The sequence below is a fragment of the Microtus pennsylvanicus genome, chromosome 1, assembly GCF_037038515.1.
Source record: "Microtus pennsylvanicus isolate mMicPen1 chromosome 1, mMicPen1.hap1, whole genome shotgun sequence".
NCBI lineage: Eukaryota > Metazoa > Chordata > Mammalia > Rodentia > Cricetidae > Microtus > Microtus pennsylvanicus.
This window is the reverse complement of record NC_134579.1, coordinates 75,150,606-75,174,411: the sequence shown is the minus strand read 5'-3', so window position 1 is coordinate 75,174,411 and position 23,806 is coordinate 75,150,606. Positions and strand designations below refer to the sequence as shown.

General features: G+C 40.6%; 1 gene segment (V, D, J or C); it reads left to right on the top strand.

Moving 5' to 3' along the window:
- Positions 1 to 4,121: 4,121 nt before the first annotated feature.
- The window catches only part of LOC142847912 (immunoglobulin lambda variable 4-69-like), a 29,131-nt gene continuing 9,446 nt past the window's right edge, over positions 4,122 to 23,806 (top strand). The window contains 3 exon segments of the V gene segment in view: positions 4,122 to 4,205; positions 4,317 to 4,619; positions 6,483 to 6,576. Of these exon segments, the coding sequence occupies positions 4,127 to 4,205; positions 4,317 to 4,619; positions 6,483 to 6,535 (435 nt within the window).

The following is a 23,806-nucleotide window of genomic DNA, read 5'->3' as shown; positions in this document are numbered from 1 at the left end:
GGGGAGCAGAGAAAAATGTAGAGCTCAATAAAAATAAATAAAAAAGTAAGAAATAATTGACATATTATATAACATAATTATTGTATTAATATATGCTATTTTATATATAAATATAGTATATTATCAACATACTACAGAGTACACATATAATTAATATATTTTATTATATTATATAATATATAATTATGTTTATTTAAGGAATATTTATGTACAATAATTTCTTTTCTGACATTAGATTAACACATTTCCTCTTAGGGATGATATGATGGTGTGATAAACCAGAGTACCACTGTGTATAATCACATTCTAAGATTGTGAGTACTATTGCAGATGTGTTAAGTCAGAATAACTCATGGAGAAGCATGTTGAATCCTCTAGGTCTTTATAGGATGGCTCTGAGAACATATGGAGGTCGTGTTGGATTGACATGAATATGGATGTGCATATAAGGATTTGTAGCTGCTGACCAATGATAACCTAAGATTGTTGACAAACAACAGGGACAAGGGGGGAAGGAAGAGGTGCCATAGGGTGCTTAGCGCATTGTGTCCATTTGCACATCTCTCCTCCAGATTTCAGTATGTTATAATACAAGTCACTTATATTAACCCTGTCTTTATAGGTTGTTATGCTGTTGCTGCCATCTCAAGGAAATAACAAACTAGACAATAATTTGTGAAGTATTTCTGAATTTGTGCACATTTCTCTAAACTTCACTCCCATTTTCCTTAAAGATATTGACAATTGACTCATATTTCTTGCTTTATGATTGCAACTAAATTCTAATATTAACCAATTTTCAGTCTTAAATCATAAATGTATGTCACTTCTTTCAATATTTAGTACTGTAATAAAGACACAGTAGTGCAGCTTCTAGAAGATGCCTTTTCTTCAGTGGCATCCACCTGTGAGAGTGAGATCACACAAGTACTACCTTGTTATTAGAAACTCAATTTTGAACATTTTGTGAACATGACACTGAAGGACATGCCTGTCATTTTCATTGGGAATCCTTAAGCTAGCTAATCCTGTCATATAATGCACAGATTTCAAATCAGGAAATTCTTTTGTTATACATGATGGCAAGAAATAATATAGAGAAGAAAAAGGAAAAGTTTGTAACCTGAACCACAATAGTTTGTAGCCTGTGTTAGTCAGTACTTTCTAAAACTCAAGATCCACATGGATTGTGCATTTGTATATCTGAGTTGGGGTCTAGCATCCTTCACTTGTGGAGTCCTCCTTCCCAAGTAGCTCACATCAATATTTGAATGTCAGTAATACCAAAGAAGTGCCTAATATAAAATCAAAACCCCAGGCAGGCAGAAAAGAGTAGCAAAATAGTCATGAAAGCATCAAAAGATTTAAAAATAATTTATTTATTAACATAGCTTCATATTTACTTAATTTTTTAATGTGTGTGTGGCTCTGTGTGTAAAGACCACATCTATACAACAACTTTTGTAAGGTGACTCATTCCATTCACAATGGTAATTCCAGGAATCAACTCCCTATGGGAGGCTTCAGAAGTAGTCTCAAATACTCAAGCATCCTGCTGTTTCAAAAGTTCTAAGTAGGATACAATGTACATAATTCTGTGCATGTATTCAACCAGAGATAACAGAACCCTAGCTTCTTTCTTTGTTTCCTTCCTTTCTCCCTTTCTCCCTCCTTCTCTCCTTTCCTCCCTCACTTCCTCCTTTCATTCTCTCTCTCTCTCTCTCTCTCTCTCTCTCTCTCTCTCTCTCTGTGTGTGTGTGTGTGTGTGTGTGTGTGTGTCTTTTATTTATTTATTTATTTCTTCCTATTGTTTTCAGGTTATTTTGTATTCAGATTATTTTACTTTTTAAATTTTTCAAACAATATATTTGATCATATTGTTTTTCTTCCCCCAACTCTTTCCAGTTTATTCCAGCTTTCTCCCATCTAACTTCATGCTCTTTCTCTTTCAAGAAAAACAGAACAAAGCAAAACAGAAAAATCACCAAAAAACGAAACAACAGCAACAATAGGAAAAATCAAACAAAAAGAATGGACGAAGTAAAATGGGAAAATCAATCAGACAAAATAAAACAAAATAAAAGCTGTACACACACACACACACACACACACACACACACTCACACACACCATAGAGTCACTTTACTATTGACTAACTACCCCTAACTATGAAGCCTGTCCTGGAGTGTGTTTGATATTTCAATGACATTTCACTGGAGATAACTGATTTTCCCTTTTCCAAGTCATTGGTTACAAATGAATTCCGGCTAACCTTATGACTGTTTGTTTACTTCTATTTCTTGGATCTGGCATTTTCTCTGATTTTAACCTGTACTGGGCTTACATGCTTGCTTTCATCGTTTCTATGACTTGTGAATTAGTCCTGTTGTGTCTGGAAGATGCTGTTTCCTTGGAGTCAACCAACATATCTGGATGTTAAGGTCTATGCACACACCTCCTCTCCTGCATATTCCCTGAGCCTATTGGATATGTATAGGACAGAGACAACTAAGGTACATAGTTACTTTAACCGTGTATGAGTTAAAACATACCTGAACAAACCCACATGTTCCTGACATTCTTCTTGCTTCTCCCCAATCACCCAGGATATTTATTCTATCATAATTCATTAATTTTTGCCTCCAATTTAGAGCAATTCCCTTTTCTGATCATCCATGCTCTAAAGCCCTTCCATTTAAATATTATATTGTGATATTAGATAAGTAGTAGGCAGTTTCCATGAGTGCTTTGGAAACCATGACACACAATCATTCTTTATCAATACTATCTAATCCTTTCTTAAGGACAAACACAGCCCACTTTGTTTTTTCCCCAACTATTTTCTTTATAATTTTTTGTATTTCCACGTGATTTTCAATTTTTTTAATTTATAATGCGTCAAAAGAGTCATGCAGTATGATATTTATCATCCTAAATACTAATATTCATCAGAATGTCTCTATGGGTCAATCTGCTTAGGAACCAAGCAGAGAGATTAAGTCTAGATTCTTGAACATTCTAAGAAGGGGCTCATGGAGTATATTTCCCTGCCCTCATCATAAGTAGGTGATATAGGAGGGTCTTCTATCTATCTGTTGTTTCATTGGTTAATTAATAAAGAATACTACTTGGCCTGATAGGTCAGAACATAGGTAGGCAGGGAAGACAGAACAGAATGCTGGGAGGAAGAAGGGAAGTGAGTTAGTCGCTATGGTTCTCTGACTTGAGATGAATGTATGCTAGAATCTTTCCCAGGAAGCCACCAACTCGTGGTGCTACACACATTAATAGAAATAGGTTAATCAAGATGTGAGAGTTAGCCAATAAGAGGCTAGAACTAATGGGCCAAGCAGTGTTTAAATGAATACAGTTTTGGTGTAATTATTCTGGGGCTAAGCTAGCTGTGCGGGAGCTGGATAGGATGAAAAGCAGGCCTGCCTGCTTGCCTCCTTTCTACAAGTAGGAAAGGCCATGAATAAAGAGAACTTTATATATTAATGTCTACAACTTTCGTTCTCACACTTTCTAATACATTGAGGCCTATATAATTTCCTCTTTGTGTTGTCACCCAAACAGAAAATTATTTATTGCTATCTCATAAGTGTAATTTTTCTACTGTTAAATATCATAATGTAATATTTAATCAACAGGATAGCTGATATATGTCCTCTGTCTTGTGGTGGTCATAACCCATAGTGTATGAACACTGATATACATAGTGTTTCCACTGGAGAGAAAACTAAAGAGAAGATGTAAAAGTCAGCCCCAGAGAAGGTAACTCCTGAACTTGATCAGAAAGTGTTTAGTAGTCAAAGCCTTAAGGAAGTATAGTGGTGACAAATATGGCAGACCTAAACCTGAGCAGTGGGTTCCACAGGTTTCACTGAAGGATCTGGAGAATGTAGCTGAGATATGAGCATCTATCTCTTTGTGATTATTTATGATCCAATATGGCCAGCACCTGGGGCTACTGTGATCTCTTGGGCAACCTCAGGAAGGAAGTGACAGACTTTTGATGGCACAAACACCTAAGAAAGAATTTTCTTGAGCATGAAAATTTGCATATTTGCAAGAAGGGCCTGGTCAGATCTCTGAGAAATGTTAAAGGATAAGAGAGACCCACACCATGTCTGTCTCAGCAGAGCTCAGCGGTGTCTGCACCATGGCCTGGATTCCTCTCTTCTACTTCCTCCTTCACTGCACAGGTTAGGAGAGTCATCTAGACCCTGGTGCCAGTTCAGGGAATCCATCTGACTTCCAGGTAAATTCTTCTCTTTTCTCACTTCCAAGGTGATAATGTGTTTCTCTATTTACAGGGTCTTTTTCGCAACCTGTGCTGACTCAGTCACCCACAGCCTCAGCCTCCCTGGGAGCCTCAGTCAAACTCACCTGCACCTTGAGTAGTGAGTACAGCACCTCCTACATTGCATGGTACCAGCAACAGCCAGACAAGGCTCCTAAGTATCTGATGTGGCTTGGTAGTAATGGAAACTACGATAAGGAAGATGGGATCCCTGATCGCTTCTCAGGTTCCGGCTCTGGAGCTCATCGCTACTTAAGCATCTCCAACATTCAGCCTGAAGATGAAGCAGACTATTTCTGTGGTGCAGATTATACCGGTGGGTGAACACAGTGACCCAGATAAAATGAGGAAGCAGGACAAGAACTGTTTTCCTCTTTTGCTACCAAGGCTAGCCTATGGTTTTGAAAAGGATGATCTAAAGTTCTTACATCTAAAGTTCACACTCTTTGTATATTTTCTTCTTGGTACTCAAGGGCATAGATCATAGTTCTAGCTCCTGAGCACCTTAGGAAAGAGAAGAAAGGCAAGGATTGTACTGACTTCACTCCTGTGTAAATTTAATACCTTTGGAAAATCAACTCTCATGTGTACAGAGCTGAGGAGGTGTGAACATTCTTATATAAAGTTAGAGAACTGGGTTTAAAGCTCTCACTGTTACTCACCAAAGTTGACAGAAATGTCTATTCATTGTAAAAAATGCTTTATTCTCTCATGCCCTGTCTTTTTCACTCCAGCAAACCACTAAGAAGTACAATGTAAAGACATTTATGAAGTAGTGTGGTAGGGCCCCTAGACACATTACAAAATATTTGAAACAGCCACAATGGCTGAGCATTGTCCTCAAATGTTCACAAACTTTCCATATTGCTTCTGACAGTCCTCTTTACTTAGTCCGCCTTCCCAAATATTTTAAAGGAAGGATAAAATTACTGCTATATGGTTTAGTCTCTGCAAATTTCTTACATGTGACCTTTCTATATCGGGATTTTTGGCTGTATCTCATGTCATGCAATAAGTTTTCTAGGTAATCACCAAGAACTGAAGCTAGGGAATATATAACACAGAGGAGGGACAGACTGCACCAAAGTGAAGTTAGCAATCTGTGTGCACTATAATAGCATATATCCATGAAGCATTAAAGAAAAGGCATTAGCTCATTATCACACACACCCTTGAGAATGACCAGAAGCCATCTGTTTTCTTTCCATTACCAAATATTTTATTGCTAGCATAATGTCCTCTTTTCTGTCTTACTCAACATATCACTTCCAGGTCTTCTCTTTCTTAACCAAACTCAACCTGAAACCTACCTAAAACCAATGAGCTTGTAATGAAATTCTAAAAAAAAATTCTTAAATTTTTACCAGATGCTCAAAATTTGTTTTTTTTTTTGTTCTCTCTAAATTCTTGTGAGATTCCAAGTCTATGGGGAAAAGCATACAAATGCATCTTTCTGGAAATATTATTTTTGGATGACCATGCTCACCAAATCACTTTTCTTACCACATCTAGTTTAAAAGACCAGATCTAGGCTGTAATGTGTTGGACTGATGCTGTAGGTATTCCTATAGCCAGTAGCCTTTAAGTTACCCACCTACTTGGGTATGTCCTCTCATTCTATGTTACCATATATGTCAATATAAAGCACTGGTCTATCCTCTCTTCTGGTGGCATGATTCAGTTCCTGTTCCCAGCTCATGCAGAGGATTGTGATCTGTGAGTCTACCCCTAAATAAATAACCCTTTGTTATACTCAATTCTGAGCTAGTGTGGGATTTCTTTTTAATGCCCTTCTTCATCTGGTGCCAACATGGATCCGGACTCCACACCTACTGAGTGGACCAGCTTAGAGTTCTAAACAGTCCATAGCCCAGAAAGTCTCCCAACCCCACCTGCTTGGCTTATTTAAAACCCCAAATACAGTGGAGCTAACTGTGTGTGGCAACTTGGAAATTTTGGAGTTAATGAACATCCCCTCCACCACTGCTGCATTCCTTGCTTCATGGCGACTTGTGCAGTTTCTGGTTTGTGTTCCCTGCCAGTGAGTTATGGGCTGCTTGCTCCATGTACAGAATTGATTTAGTTACTTTTAACTTGTCAAGAAAAACATATTTCTCAGTATTTAACCAGTACCATGGTGAGAAACTAAAGCGGCTCAGGACTGTTCATATTCCTACAGGTTGCATTGCTTCTTGTTGCGACTCTACAGCCATTATACCTGCTGGACAATAAAGATTATCACACATAAAACAATATACTGGACCTCATAACAGGTAATTAATAAATTAATCAATTTGAAAGTTATGTAATGGAAGAAAAAATTACCACTAAAGCTTTTAGTATTTTTTTTGCTAATACTATAGATTGTAATCTGCAAGGCTTATATGGCTGTTGTGATACATCCATTTCTTGGACATTGCGACTCAGTTTTTTTCATATTATTTAAGAAAATGGTTTGATAACAGAGCCAAGAACGAGGCACTTTTAGAAATGCTATGGTCTTTACAGACTAATAATAAACAGCGAGCTGACAGGATTAATACCATCGAAAGTCAAAAGTTACCTGAAAAAATAGCTTTGAAAAGGATAACATTTATTTGACATACAAAATTGAATCCATGTTTAGGGTACTTACATTATCTTAAAGAATACTTACTGTTGAATTTGACAATCAAAATTTCTTAAAATTAATGATAGGTTAGCAGATACAGTATCTCTCCAGGATGGCAATCTGCACACTATCCAAATGATGATGAGGGGAACAGAGAAAAATGTAGAGCTCAATAAAGAAAGAATAGGACACATGAGAAGGGAGTGTATGCAAGGGTTTTCTAGGAATAACATCTCCTCTTGGAATGGCATGAATAAAGGACTCAGCATTCAGGTATATGTAGAATGCATAGCAAAGGCCAGCTTTGGACCAATGAATGCAGATCAACAAAAGGCAGACAAGACAACCTGATACTATCTGGAAACTTCTTGGGTGGGGGCAATCTCTCACAGGCCAGAAAGCCAAAAGTGGTCCAATCATTCACAGTCACTATGGAGGACTTTACTGATGCAAACAGATCAGAAAAGACAGGTCACAAATCGAAAGATTTAAGTAAGCTGGAATGGAGCCCTAATAATGCTATGAAAAAGGCAGACTTATATGCTATTTTCATGGTACTAAGGGATTTTAAAGAACCTCTGTTCTTTATTGTGAATAGTTACTGATTCACAATATGCAGAAAGAGTTGCCTTGCACATTGAAACTGCTGAATTTATACCAGATGATACATAATTGACTTCATTATTTATCCAGGGGCAATATATAATCAGGAATAGGCTCTGTACCATATACATAACACACATCCAATCCCATAGATGTCTGCCAGGTCTATTAGCACAGGTGATACAGAAATTCATTGATTATTGATTGGAAATGTATTGAAGGCCTCAGAATTTCATAGGAGATATCAAGTTTTCTATTACATGGCAAAAAGCTAAGGAGATTATAAAGAAAACTGTACTTGTTCTTTCTATAACCAAACACCACTACTGGCAGGGAGTAATATAAAGGGTACTCAAAGGAATGAAATCTGACAGATGGATGTGTTCCACTTTGCAGAATTTGGAAAATTAAAATATGTACATTATACCATTGACACTTATTCAGATTTTCAATGGGCAAATGCTTTGAGTTTAGAAAAGGCTGATTCAGTAATCACACCTTTATTAGAAGTTATGGCCATCATGGGTATACCTGCACAAAAAAAGACAGATAATTGTTCAGCATATGTTTCTAAGAAAATGAAACAGTTTTTTGCTTGTTATAATATAAAACATTTTACAGGCATACCACACAATCCTACACGTCAGGCAGTTATAGAAAGATCAAATTGAACTATAAAAGATATGTTAAACAAACAAAAAGTGGTGGAAAATACCTCCAGAAGAGATTATATAATGCTTTATTGACCTTGAATTTTCTTAATGCTAATGAGAAAAGAACAACAGTAGCAGAGAGACATTTGATAATAGAAAACTCTTCTGAATTTAATCATCCAGTATATTTCAAGGATGTGTCAACCTCACTATGGAGGCCAGGAGATGTGCTGCATTGGCAAATAGATTGTTGCTATTGTTTCAACAGGAGAAAAATATGTCATGGATACCATCAAAATTAATAAAAATTCAGTTTGAAAAAGAGAAATCTCTTGAGAAAGAGAAATGACAGGTCATCCACAGAGGTGACAACCATATACGTGGAAAGGAAACCCTATAGGTTTGGGGCAGGGTTTTGTTCTCATTATTACCGGAAAATACACCTCTTAAAAAACTCAAGAGACCCTGGATGTTTCAATGTTGACAGAGAAAAAATAACTATCTAATAAGGATCATTAGAAAAAAATATGACTTATAAGGACAGGTGATTGAAACATATATGAATATATAGATTTCACTTTGGTGTTGGACAACGACTGGCTCTGTCCTTCTCTAAATCTAAGCATGTTGTCAAAATAAAAATTCAGAGTTTCTGTTTCATGTCAGGAGCCATGGTATAGGACATAAAGAAAAAAGTATTTAGAAAAATTTTACTTTTCTTTATACATATTTTTATCATATGTTTCATTTAATATATGTTTGTATAAATAATGTTCAAATTTTTCACAATGAATTTTCCTGTAATAATCTTTGAAGTTTTTCAGAAGATGATGGGGCCACAACAACTCCACCTGGTTGATATGATGTCATGATGCTGATAGTGCTACTATAAGACCTGTTTTTGGGTACTAGCTGCTCTAGATGGTTCCCAATTGGGTAGCTAAAATGGTGTACTTCTTTTTACAATCTTCTGGCCAAAACTCCAAATTGGAACCTCAGAAAACCCTAACGAATACTCAGAGACTATTTGCAATTATACCAGGTAGTAATCTTGGAACTTAAGCATCACTTTACTTTCACAAGATACCATAGAAATAACATTGCCCCCATAACAGTGGGCAATTCTAGAAGACAACGTCCCCTCTCCCAACAAAATGTGTCCTAGGTTTAGAGACATCATTCAGAGGTTGATTATAATTGTTATAAGGTTGGGGTTTGGAGAAAATTATGTAAACTCAGTAATCTCATTGGAAAAAAAAGGAAATTGAATGGGATAAAAGATTAGTGTGAGCTTATTCACACTAATAATGATAGTGAATAAGGGAGGGAAAACTTGTGAACTATTATATATAGGCAATTTACATTGGTTTAGATTCTTGTATACTGATACACTGTAACACCCAATTTTGTGTTACGCCCTTGGTACAGTTAGCGCGCCACTGTACCCTATGCGAGTTGGGCAAGGGCCTGGAGATTGAAAGAACACACAATAAAACCAGAGTCATTTGAAAGAAGATCAGAGGAATGCCAGTTTATTCATATTTGGGGAAGTCCTTAAGTACCTAACTGCTGCACAAGGACCTCTGCCCAGGCAAGTGGGAAATTACCATATTAACAAAGGAGTCAATGCCCTACAGCTAATCACCAGGTGGGGCAGGGAGAGCACAGAAACAAACAGGATGCTTAGTTAGCTGACCAGAAACTGTCCTCGCAAATGCACCCCAGGAACAAGGGCAGACCCAGGCCCTACAGGTCCACCTTTAATATAAAATTATGACTAGGCCTGTCTTGGGTGGCATTGGACATCAGGCAATACCCCTTACCTGTCATGGGAAAGCATCCAGGACAAAACACCTTTCCTGTCTTAGGTTAGGGCAGCCCCCCCAAAACTGTTCCCATCATTGGCTCACTAATCATCCAACACCGAGTTCAACCAGATTTGTACTGAAAGATTCTCTGGGGCAATAGCCACGTGGCAACATTGACCTGAGCTTGCCTTTGGCTCTGGCATGATGCTCCAGCACATATAAGCATTCCTTAAGGAGACTGTGCCTGCTCAGTCCTTAATAATTCTGCCCAAAATGGAGCCCTTTAAGTAAGGTCTCAGCGCTGGTGAAAGGAACCCTGGTATAGCTAACTAGAATAATCTCAAGAGCCAATTTGTAAATTGTACACCCCAGGGTCCGTGAATAACAGCAATAAGCCTATTACTGTAACATGTAGCAATGGTCTTTAACCACAACCAAGAGCAAAATATTCATTTGTAAATTTAGCTCAATTTGAATGGCAAAGGTATTTGCAAACTGCCTTTAGAAGGTATCCTTTGTGCTAGCAGGAAGCAACTGACTGACTAATGAAAAATCCACAGCAATGGCTGCATGATCATGGGATGGAGGTAGAGGAATCCTTAGCAGTCGGACCACCACAGCCAGCTCCTCAGGAATCCTGCAACTCTTCAGTACAAGCCAGAATCTCCTTGATCTCTTGGCTCTATCCTGTCTTCAGGCTTCTGGACAGGAAAATCCACAGCACGCACCAGCCGCTCAGGTACCCATATTGGATGTCAGCATCCTGCAGGAAAACACAAACAGCCCCTCTTCCCCACACCAGTACAGGATCTGGACCATACCAGGTGCCGTCTGCTAGATTCTTCCATTTGACATTAAGCATCCCGGAAGAATCTGGCTGCCAATGCCGGTCAGCAGCGGTATGAGATTGAGCATCAACAGTCAAAAAATTTAAAATGTATAAAATAAAAGACAAATGATCTCTGGGAGTGGAACCATATTCTCTCTTTTTTGTTTTATGCAAATAGGTTTTGAGCGTATTTGAGGATGTGTGCACTCCACTATAGCTTGTCCTTGAGGATTATAAGGTATTCCCGTTTTGTGAGAAATTGAAAACTCAGAGCAAAATTTAGCAAAGCCATTGCTAGTATAGGCTGGTCCATTATTAGTTTTTACAGTTTTAGGAACTCCCATGTAGGCAAAAACCTGGAGACAATGACTTCTAACATCCCGTAATCTTTCTCCTGTATGAGCTGAGGCAAAAATGAGATGAGAATATGTATCCACGGTTAAGTGAACATATTGCATGTGGCCAAAAGAAGGAACATGGGTGACATCCATTTGCCATAAATGATTAGGAGCAAGCCCACGAGGATTAACTCCCAAATGGGGAACAGTTAAAAGTTCTGTACACAGAGAGCATCTTTTAACAATATCAGTGGCTTACTTTCGAGATATCTTAAAATGAAATCTTAAAGATCCAGCATTGATATGAAAATGATTATGAGCTTTTTTTTGCAGCTTTATAAGATTCCTGACTCACTACATAAATTTGATGAGTAAGCTGATCAGCCAATGCATTTCCTTCCCTCAAAGGACCAGAGAGTTCAGTATGAGCCTGCAAATGCCCTACGTAAATGGGAACAGATCAGGCCCAAAGCAAAGTCTGAATAGCCAATAACTGCATCTGGACTCGAGATACAGAGGCAATATAAGCTGCAGTTTCCAATGGTGCAAGAATTTTGCTTATACACTGACTGTCAGTAAAAAGGTTAAATGGAATATCAGCATATTTCTCTAGGGCCATCTGGACAGCAACCAATTCAGCCACCTGAGCAGAGTTAGTATTAACAGACTGAATATCAAAATCAGGATGGGAGGCTACCACAGCTCTCCCTGTGGAAGATCTATCAGTAAACACATTTCATACCCCTGCCCAGAGGCTGCAAAGAAATAACTTTAGGGCCGGACCACCGGGCGGCGGAACGCAACGCGGCCGGACCACCGGGCGGCGGAACGCAACGCGGCCGGACCACCGGGCGGCGGAACGCAACGCGGCCGGACCACCGGGCGGCGGAACGCAACGCGGCCGGACCACCGGGCGGCGGAACGCAACGCGGCCGGACCACCGGGCGGCGGAACGCAACGCGGCCGGACCACCGGGCGGCGGAACGCAACGCGGCCGGACCACCGGGCGGCGGAACGCAACGCGGCCGGACCACCGGGCGGCGGAACGCAACGCGGCCGGACCACCGGGCGGCGGAACGCAACGCGGCCGGACCACCGGGCGGCGGAACGCAACGCGGCCGGACCACCGGGCGGCGGAACGCAACGCGGCCGGACCACCGGGCGGCGGAACGCAACGCGGCCGGACCACCGGGCGGCGGAACGCAACGCGGCCGGACCACCGGGCGGCGGAACGCAACGCGGCCGGACCACCGGGCGGCGGAACGCAACGCGGCCGGACCACCGGGCGGCGGAACGCAACGCGGCCGGACCACCGGGCGGCGGAACGCGGCCGGACCACCGGGCGGCGGAACGCGGCCGGAGGACGCCCAGCGCAGCCAGCGGGGACCCACTGGGACCAGAGCGGCAGCAGAGGACACAGGCTGCTGGCGGCGGGAACCGTCCCAGCAGGAGAAGCAGGCTGCAGGGACCGCGCGCGCAACACCAAGAACAGATCGCCCCACTACAATTAAACCAAAGAGGTAGGCCTTCGGTTGGGGAGGTCCCTGGCAAAGGAGGAGCCGGGTCCTATTCCTGAAGACCTTTCTGAGGGGTGAGAGGGATCTTGGCCCCCAGCAGGATCCAGGAAACAGAGCAAGGGCATTTTGTAAGAGGAGCCCCTGGCCAGCAGGGGAACCTGAACCAGTTTTAAAAGACCCCTTAGATAGCATCGATAGGAGGAGATGGGCAGGCGCCAAGGAAAGAATTCACCCAATAATCTGAAAAACAACATGAAAACACCAGAACCCAACGATCTTACAACAGAAGGTCTCCAACACCATAACACAGAAGAAGTGGAAAAAATTGACTTTATGAAAGCTGTAGAGTCCCTTAAACAACATGTGAAAAATGCCCTTATAGAAATGGATGAGAAGTATAACCAAAAATTTGAAGAAATGAGTAAATACGTACATAATACCTTGGAAAACCAAGAAAGAACGATCAAACAGGTAATGGAAACAGTTCAAGAATTGAAAACTGAAATGGAAGCAAGGAAGAAAACACAAACTGAGGCCCAGCTGGATATGGAAAATCTAGGTCAACGAGCAGAGCCTACAGAAACAAGCATAATCAATAGAATACAAGAAATAGAAGAGAGAATCTCAGATTCTGAGGACAACATAGAGAAAATAAACGCTCTGATCAAAGAAAACTGCAAAGCCAACAAATTCTCATCACAAAACATTCAGGAAATATGGGACACAATAAAAAGACCAAATCTAAGAATAATAGGAATAGAAGAAGGAGAAGAGTCACAGCTCAAAGGCCCAGAAAATATTTTGAACAAAATTATGGAAGAAAACTTTCCCAACATAAAGAAAGATATTCCTTTGAATATTCAAGAAGCATACAGAACACCAAACAGACTGGATCAAAGGAAAACATCCCCTCGCCATATAATAATCAAAACACAAAATATACAGGTTAAAGAAAGGATACTAAGAGCTGCAAAGGAAAAAGGCCAAGTAACTTATAAAGGTAAACCGATCAGACTTACACCTGATTTCTCTATGGAAACAATGAAAGCCAGAAGGTCCTGGATAGAAGTACTGCAGAAGCTAAGAGACCATGGATGCAAGCCCAGACTACTATACCCAGCCAAGCTTTCGTTCACTATAAATGGAGAAATCAAGACATTCCAGGATAAAAACAAATTTAAACAATACGTAGCCACGAATCCAGCCCTACAGAAAGTAATAGAAGGAAAATCGCAACCCAAGGAATCCAACATTGCCAACACTGCTTACAATAACTCAGGCATCTAGCGACCCTTCACTAGCACAACTCAAAGAAGGGAGACACACAAATTCTACTTCCAAAAACAATAAGAATATCTGGCGTAAACAACCACTGGTCATTAATATCACTTAATATTAATGGTCTCAATTCACCTATAAAAAGGCACAGGCTAAGAGATTGGATACGAAAACAGGATCCAACATTCTGCTGTTTGCAAGAAACACATCTCAACCACAAAGACAGGCATCTACTCAGAGTAAAGGGCTGGGAAAAGATCTTTCAAGCAAATGGTCCTAAGAAAAAAGCAGGTGTGGCCATATTAATTTCTAACAAAACTGACTTCAAACTAAAATCAATCCGAAGAGATCGAGATGGACACTTTATACTCATAACAGGAACAATTTGTCAGGATGAAGTCTCAATCCTGAATATTTACGCCCCTAATATAAAAGCACCCACGTATGTAAAAGAAATATTACTAAAACTCAAGGCAGACATCAAACCACACACACTAGTAGTAGGAGACTTCAATACACCTCTCTCAGCAATGGACAGGTCAATCAGACAGAAACCTAATAGAGAAGTAAGAGAACTACTGGAGGTAATGAAGCAAATGGACTTAACAGACATCTATAGAACATTCCACCCAAATAGGAAAGAATATACCTTCTTCTCTGCAGCCCATGGAACCTTCTCGAAAATTGACCACATACTCGGAAACAAAGGAAACCTCCACAGATACAAAAAAATATCAGTGTCCACCTGTGTCTTATCAGATCACCACGGATTAAAGTTAGAATTCAACAACAATCCTACCTCCAGAAAGCCGACAAACTCATGGAAACTGAACAGTCAACTACTGAACCACACCTGGGTCAAGGAAGAAATCAAGAAAGAAATTAAAGTCTTCCTTGAATTTAATGAAAATAAAGGGACAACATACTCAAACCTATGGGACACCATGAAAGCAGTGCTAAGAGGAAAGTTCATAGCACTAAGTGCCCACTTAAAGAAAACAGAGAAAGCATACATCGGAGACTTAACAGCACACCTGAAAGCTTTAGAAAAAAAAGAAGCAGATGCGCCCAGGAGGAGTAGAAGACTGGAAATAATCAAACTGAGGGCGGAAATCAACAAAATAGAAACGCAGAAAACAGTCCAAAGAATCAATGAAACAAAAAGTTGGTTCTTGGAGAAAATCAACAAGATCGACAAACCCCTATCCAAATTAATTAAACGACAGAGAGAGAACACGCAAATAAATAAGATCAGAAATGAAAAGGGGGACATAACCACAGACACAGAGGAAATTCAGAGACTCATTAGATCTTACTACAAAAGCCTGTATGCCACAAAACTAGAAAATACAAAAGAAATGGACATTTTTTTAGATAAGTACCACATACCAAAGCTAAACCAAGACCAGGTGAACGATCTAAATAGACCTGTTAGTCGCGAAGAGCTAGAAACCGTTATCAAAAATCTACCTTCCAAAAAAAGCCCAGGACCAGATGGTTTCAATGCAGAATTCTACCAGAACTTCCAAGAAGAGCTAATACCTATACTCCTTAATGTATTTCACAATATAGAAACAGAAGAGTCATTGCCAAATTCCTTTTATGAAGCTACAGTTACCCTGATACCAAAACCACACAAAGACCCAACCAAGAAAGAAAATTACAGGCCGATCTCACTCATGAATATCGATGCAAAAATTCTCAATAAAATACTGGCAAACCGAATCCAAGAACACATTAGAAAAATTATCCATTATGATCAAGTAGGCTTCATCCCAGAGATGCAGGGCTGGTTCAACATACGAAAATCTATCAATGTAATCCACCATATAAATAAACTGAAAGAAAAAAACCATATGATCATTTCATTAGATGCTGAAAAAGCATTTGACAAAATTCAACACCCCTTTATGATAAAAGTCTTGGAGAGATTAGGGATACAAGGATCATACCTAAATATAATAAAAGCTATTTACAGCAAGCCGTCAGCTAACATTAAATTAAATGGAGAAAAACTCAAATCCATCCCACTAAAATCAGGAACACGACAAGGCTGTCCACTCTCTCCATACTTCTTCAATATAGTGCTTGAAGTTCTAGCAATAGCAATAAGACAACATAAAGGGATCAAGGGGATTCGTATCGGAAAAGAAGAAGTTAAGCTCTCGTTATTTGCAGATGATATGATAGTATACATAAGCGACCCCAAAAACTCTACCAAAGAACTCCTACAGCTGATAAACACCTTTAGTAATGTGGCAGGATACAAGATCAACTCCAAAAAATCAGTGGCCTTCCTATACACTAAGGATAAGGAAACAGAGAGGGAAATTAGAGAAGCATCACCTTTCACGATAGTCACAAATAGCATAAAATATCTTGGGGTAACTCTGACCAAGGATGTGAAAGATCTATTTGACAAGAACTTTAAGTCTTTGAAGAAAGAAATTGAAGAGGACACCAGAAAATGGAAAGATCTTCCTTGCTCCTGGATTGGGAGGATCAACATAGTAAAAATGGCAATTCTACCAAAAGCAATCTATAGATTCAATGCATTCCCCATCAAAATCCCATCAAAATTCTTCACAGATCTGGAGAAGACAATAATCAACTTTATATGGAAAAACAAAAAACCCAGGATAGCCAAAACAATCTTATACAACAAAGGATCGTCTGGAGGCATTACCATCCCTGACTTCAAACTCTACTACAGAGCTACAGTATTGAAAACAGCTTGGTATTGGCATAAAAACAGAGAAGTCGACCAATGGAATCGAATAGAAGACCCTGACATTAACCCACAAACCTATGAACACCTGATTTTCGATAAAGGAGCTAAAAGTATACAATGGAAAAAAGAGAGCATCTTCAACAAATTGTGCTGGCAAAACTGGATGTCAACCTGTAGAAGAATGAAAATAGATCCATATCTATCACCATGCACAAAACTCAAGTCCAAATGGATTAAAGACCTCAATATCAGTATGAACACAGTAAACCTGATAGAAGAGAAAGTGGGAAGTACTCTACAACACATGGGCACAGGAGACCACTTCTTATGTATAACCCCAGCAACACAGACATTAAGGACCTCATTGAATAAATGGGACCTCCTGAGATTGAGAAGCTTCTGTAAAGCAAAGGACACTGTCACTAAGACACAGAGGCAACCCACCAACTGGGAGAAGATCTTCACCAACCCCGCAACTGACAAAGGTCTGATCTCCAAAATATATAAAGAACTCAGGAAACTAGACCGTAAAAGGCTAATCAACCCAATTATAAAATGGGGCATTGAGCTGAACAGAGAATTCTCAACAGAAGAACTTCAAATGGCCAAAAGACGCTTAAGGTCATGCTCAACTTCCTTAGCGATCAGGGAAATGCAAATCAAGACAACTTTAAGATACCATCTTACACCTGTCAGAATGGCTAAAATCAAAAATACCAATGATAGCCTTTGTTGGAGAGGTTGTGGAGAAAGGGGTACACTCATCCACTGCTGGTGGGAATGCAAACTTGTGCAACCACTTTGGAAGGCAGTATGGCGGTTTCTCAGGAAATTCGGGATCAACTTACCCCTGGACCCAGCAATACCACTCTTGGGAATATACCCAAGAGAGGCCTTATCATACAACAAAAGTATATGCTCTACAATGTTCATAGCAGCATTGTTTGTAATAGCCAGAACCTGGAAACAACCTAGATGCCCTTCAATGGAAGAATGGATGAAGAAAGTATGGAATTTATACATATTAGAGTACTACTCAGCAATAAAAAACAAGGACTTCATGAATTTTGCATACAAATGGATGGAAATAGAAAACACTATCCTGAGTGAGGTAAGCCAGACCCAAAAAGAGGAACATGGGATGTACTCACTCATATTTGGTTTCTAGCCATAAACCAAGGACATTGAGCTTATAATTAGTGATCCTAGAGAAGCTAAATAAGGAGAACCCAAAGAAAAACATATAGGCATCCTCCTGAATATTAACCTTCAGCAAGCGATGAAAGGAGACAGAGACAGAGACCTAAATTGGAGCACAGGACTGAAATCTCAAGGTCCAAATCAGGAGCAGAAAGAGAGAGAGCACGAGCATGGAACTCAGGACCGCGAGGGGTGCACCCACACATTGAGACAATGGGGATGTTCTATTGGGAACTCACCAAGGCCAGCTGGCCTGGGTCTGGAAAAGCCTGGGATAAAACCGGACTCTCTGAACATAGCGGACAATGAGGACTACTGAGGACTCAAGAACAATGGCAATGGGTTTCTGATCCTACTGCACGCACTGGCTTTGTGGGAGCCTAGGCAGTTTGGATGCTCAACTTACTAGACCTGGATGGAGGTGGGGGTTCCTTGGACTTCCCACAGGACAGGGAACCCTGATTGCTTTTCGGGCTGGGGGGGAGACTTAATTGGGGGAGGGGGAGGGAAATGGGAGGCGGTGGCGGGAAAGAGACAGAAATCTTTAATAAATAAATAAATTAAAAAAAAAAAAGAAATAACTTTAGGGAAACATACTGGATGATTTAAAAAAAAAAAACCAAAAAGACTAACTTATCAGAAGGATAATGATTGTCAAACTTGCAGGGATTAGTGCATAAAAATAAGGTCCAATCTTCAGCAAAATTTTGCAACCAAGTTATTTCTGCCTGGGTATATGGTGTAATAACATTATCAGGTAACATTCCAAAAGTTTGCAAACTAAGTTTATACCCTTTCTGAATAACACGTAGCACAACTGATGGATATGAGATAACAATTTTTACAGGTGACACATGTTCATGTACCCAGAGGATGGGTCCTTGCTGCCAAAAAAACTCCAGTAGGACTATGCTTGGAGGGGAAAATTATCAACAGCAGCGGCTGACTATAGTCAATATAATGAATATGAGCAGAGGCAAGCTTTTCTTTAATTAAAGTAAGACATTGCCTTGCTTGAGTTGTTAACTCACAAAAGGAGGCTGGGTCTGGATTCCCCTGCAGAATGTCAAAAAGTGGTTTTAAGTCTCCAGTAGGAATTTCCAGACTGGGCCGGACCCAATTTAGGTCTCCAAGCAATTTTTGAAAATCATTCAAAGTTTGTAGTTTATCTAGGCGAAGAGTAACTTTCTGTGGTTTTACGCCTGTCTGTAACAGCTGATACCCCAAGTATTGATATAGAAACTACTGTTGTACCTTTTCAGAAGCAATTATTAACCCAGCATGTGGTAGGCATTCTTGCAAGTCAGCAAAAGCCTCAAGGACTATTTCTGGGTCCTGTCCAGCTAATAGGATGTCATCCAAATAATGACTTATATATAGTTGAGAATATTTATATCTTATTGGGGCAATAACCTGGGCCACATCCATTTGGAAAATTACTGAACTATTGGCCATACCCTGGGGCAATGTTACCCATTGGTAGTGCCTGTATGATTCTTTGAAATTTATAGATGGTACACTGAAAGCAAATTTATCAGAATCTTTTGGATGCAAGGGAATGGTGAAAAAACAATCCTTCAGGCCAATAACCAAAATATGGTATCCTGCAGGAATACCCACAGGCTGAGGCAACCCAGGTTGAGTAGTCCCTATAATTTCCATAAATCATTTACTGCTCTAAGATCTTGCAGCAGCCTCCATTTACCAGACTTTTTCTTAATAACAAAAATAGGAGTATTCCAGGGAGAAGTGGATGGCATTATGTGTCCTGCTTCTAGCTGTTCCAGGAATTCACTCTGTGGACCAGGCTGACCTTGAACTCGCAGAGTTCCCCAAGTGCTGAGATTAATGGCGTGCACCTTCACACCTGGCTTTTTTCCTGGGCTGATTAACTGCCCCTTTACCAGCAGGGCAGTTCCTTTTGAGGTGTCCTGACCTTCAGCATAGAAAACAATTCCTTGGCCTAGCTCCACCTGGACCTTCCTTAAGGGCAGAAACAATTTCCTGGCCCATTATGTGAGTGCCATCAATGTCTCTGCATAATCAGATAAAGGCATTTAAATCTCCATCTCTATGGGAACGTAAAACCTCCTGACAGAACCTATTAGCATTTTCATAGGCCAAATGTTTAATGACTGGCACAGCTGAGTCCACATCCCCAAAAATGAGACTTCCCACCTGTAGAAGGCCGTCAATAAACTCAGAATAAGGTTCTGAAGATCCTTGAAGGGTCTTCAAAAGCTGTTCTCATGATCCTTTGTTAGGTAAAGTTTTCCTAGCTTTAATGGCTGCTGCAGCTATTTGAGCATAAATCGCAGGATCATAAGCAATCTGTGCTCCTAAGCCAGCATATTGTCCTTCACCAGTTAACATGTCAAGGTTATACTGGGGGAAACCTGCTTCGGCATTTTTCCCTGTGGTCTTTTTGCAATTTTCCTGCATTTTACCTCTCCATAAAAAGAAATCACCCCCTGAAAGACAAGCCCTGCAAAGCTGCATCCAGTCACTGGGTGTAAGGCTGAGTTCTACAAAGGATTCCAATAAAGCTACAGTGAAAGGAACATGAGCTCCATAGTCCACAACTGCTTCTTTTAACTGCTTAATATCCTGAAAGGCCAGGGAGTTTCACTGCCTGGCCCTCTGTCCCTGCTGATCAATATTTTCCACAACAGGATAAATCTGCCTCTCTCTACTTAGATTATTTAACCTGTTCTGGATCTCTCAGATTTCGACCTCTAAGTCTATAGGGGCAGAAGCAGTAGCACAAGAATATTGCGGCGGAGGTCTCATGGAGACATCTCCGTTAGTTTTCTTCCTTTTCTCTTTTTCTAAGTTCTTTTTTATCAGTGCAATCTCCTTTTCTAAAATCTCTTCTTCTTCTTCTATATCCTTTCTAATACTTCCTGTTCCTAAAACTTCCTGTTCCTGAAAGACCCTCAGAGAGGACCTTTCCTCTCTGATGAAGACCCCAGAACCAGGACACTCCGAGACCAGGCCACAGGATGCAATTAGCAAGAGGTTTATTGAGTAAACACAGGTACCTGCGGGCAGCAAGTCTTTCGGAGGACTTGCGCACCTGCCAACTGGAGGGCGGGCTTTTTATAGGGAAGAGCAAAAAGCAAGTTTACAGAAGCAAAAGCGTGGTTATCGATCGACCGGAATGAGGCGGGGGCATGAATGGTTTCCCCTCTCAGCATGGGTGTCAGCAAGAAGCAAGTTTTCAGAAGCAAAAGCGTGGTTATCGGAATGCGGCGGGGGGCATGAAAGGTTTCCTCTCTCAGCATGGATGCCTGGCAACAGTCATCCTGTTCCTATCTTATAGCTAACCTGCTTTGTTGACATCCTATCTTATTGACATCTTGCCTTGCAGTCTTCCTATCTCTATCTCCTGCTCTCTCAGGCACCTGGGATGTTCTTACAGGAGCAGGCTGGCTGCTGATCCGGAGATTTGTTTAAAACAAACAGGACGTTCCCCCGGGAGCATGCTAGCTGCGGGTTTTGAGGAGGGGGTCTGTAGGGTCTTTCACATCTCCGTTAGTTTTCTTCCTTTTCTCTTTTTCTAAGTTCTTTTTTATCAGTGCAATCTCCTTTTCTAAAATCTCTTCTTCTTCTTCTATATCCTTTCTAATACTTCCTGTTCCTAAAACTTCCTGTTCCTCAAAACTCTTAATAGAACTCACAGATTCTACTTTCTGAATCTCCTCAAGGGTTTTGTTCAAACTCTCTAATTGCTCTTTCACTTTTACATCATCACTGAGAAGAGCATCTCTGACTGAAAGACCCCCAAGGTAGGCTGCCTTTCAGTCTGGGGAGACCCTCCCCAAGGAACAGCGAAGCCACACGTGTGGATGCAAACAGCAAGAGGTTTTATTCAGATACACAGGTACCTGGGGCGTAGTCGCTCGGAGGACTAGCGCGCCTTCAGGTTGAGGCAGTGGATTTTTTATAGGGTAGGGAAGCAAAAGCGCGGGTACAGAAGCGAGACACATAGTTACAGGGTTCTGATTGGACAATTCAAATAAGGCTGGGGTTCAAACTGAGTACAGTTCTGTGGTTTCCAAGAAATCAGATATGCATGCTGACTCGGCCTATCTAGGGTACAACTCTTCTTCTGGACCCCAAGTTCCCTGCTGGCAGTCCAGATGGTCGACCATAGATATCTTGCCTGGCTCAACGCCCCTGCCCCTAAGTTGACCAACGCCCTTATCTCTAAATTGAACTCCCTTGTCCTAGCTTTCAGTTATATTGCTCAAAAATTCAAGCCTTGTAAAATAGCGTTATTGCTGCTGCTAACTTAATGCTGCTAAGTAGGGGTCTTTCATGACCAAGCGCCATAGTGAATATATCGCCATGGGGAATTCTTCTGGCCCTCGTGCTTTCAGTGCATTTTGAAGATCAGCCTTTACCTGCTCCCAATCAGTAATGTTAAAGCCCCCTGCATGTAGAAACCAGGGACTAAACTCTAAAACCGTCTTAATGATCTTGTGCTGTCTCAACTTTAATACCGGTGCCTTTATTCTCCAAAAGAGCTAACAACTGGCCTGTTAACCGGCCCCTTAACACTAGAACAGAATTACTTGCACCCATAACCAATTCACCCTCACCACTCAATTTTTTACCTGTTGGCCAACCTTCCCGAGGGCGACCTCTCAGTGATCCCGACATCCCAATCTCACAGATGGGTCTCCGACTGCAGTTGCCAATGATCATTCCAGCGGGCCTCCAATTGTAACACCCGATTCTGTGTTACACCCTCGGTACAGTTCGTGCGCCACTGTACCTTATGCAAGTCGGGCAAGGGCCTGGAGATTGAAAGAACACACAAAGAAACCAGGGTCATTTGAAAGAAGATCAGATGAATGCCAGTTTATTCATATTTGGGGAAGTCCTTAAGTACCTAACTGCTGCACAAGGACCTCTGCCCAGGCAGGTGGGAAATTACCATATTAACAAAGGAGTCAATGCCCTACAGCTAATCACCAGGTGGGGCAGGGAGAGCACAGAAACAAACAGGATGCTTAGTTAGCCGACCAGAAATTGTCCTTGCAAATGCACCCCAGGAACAAGGGCAGACCCGGGCATACAATACACACTAAAATTATATTGAGTATGTTCCTATTTTGTCTACAATATTTGTATACTTAGGCTAAGTTATTTTGTCACATTGTATGTATACATGATTAAGACATTTTGTTTATTGATATAATTTTAATATTGCAACATACATTTCTACCTCTGATCAAGATATTTATACATTGTTTACAATTTGAGGCAATTGTCCTCATTTGTTGCACAGTTGTTTAAAGACTGTTTAATATTATAATATGAAGTCTTAGTGTTTAAGTTATATAGGTATTAGGAATTATAGGTCAGTAGCCATCCATATTTGTCATACTTACAGTTAGATTAATTGTATCCTTTGATACTAAAGTTCATATTCTTCATTGATAGGTAATCTTCAACCACTTCAAAGAGACATAGAATATGGAATGAATTTTGATAACCCACGGTTCTGTTGATGTGAGACATAATTGCTTCTGGCAACATTGATCTATTTCCGAGAGAATGTTGAGCACCAAAGACACTTTACTTGTAGTTTGTTTTCTGCTTGGCAAAACTGTCCTTTGGGCAAGGAACTGCCCATGCATTGACCACTGACCAAGTGCACAATGTCTAGACAGGATAAGCAGGATATACGAAAAAAAAAAGTCAAATCTTGCTAAAACAGGGTAATATGGTTTTGAAAACTTTTCTGCCTCTGAAAATGGTTTGTCTTTTACTCTAGGTGTTAGCCAAAGTTGGTTGCTCCAACATTGTAAATGAGACTTTGGGTGATTGCCTAGGTAGCCAGTTGTCTCTATCATTTCTTGTACATTTTGGAAGTTGCTTGCTTGCTCTTCCTGCTTACTCAAGCAATATTATTTCCTTCCTCGGG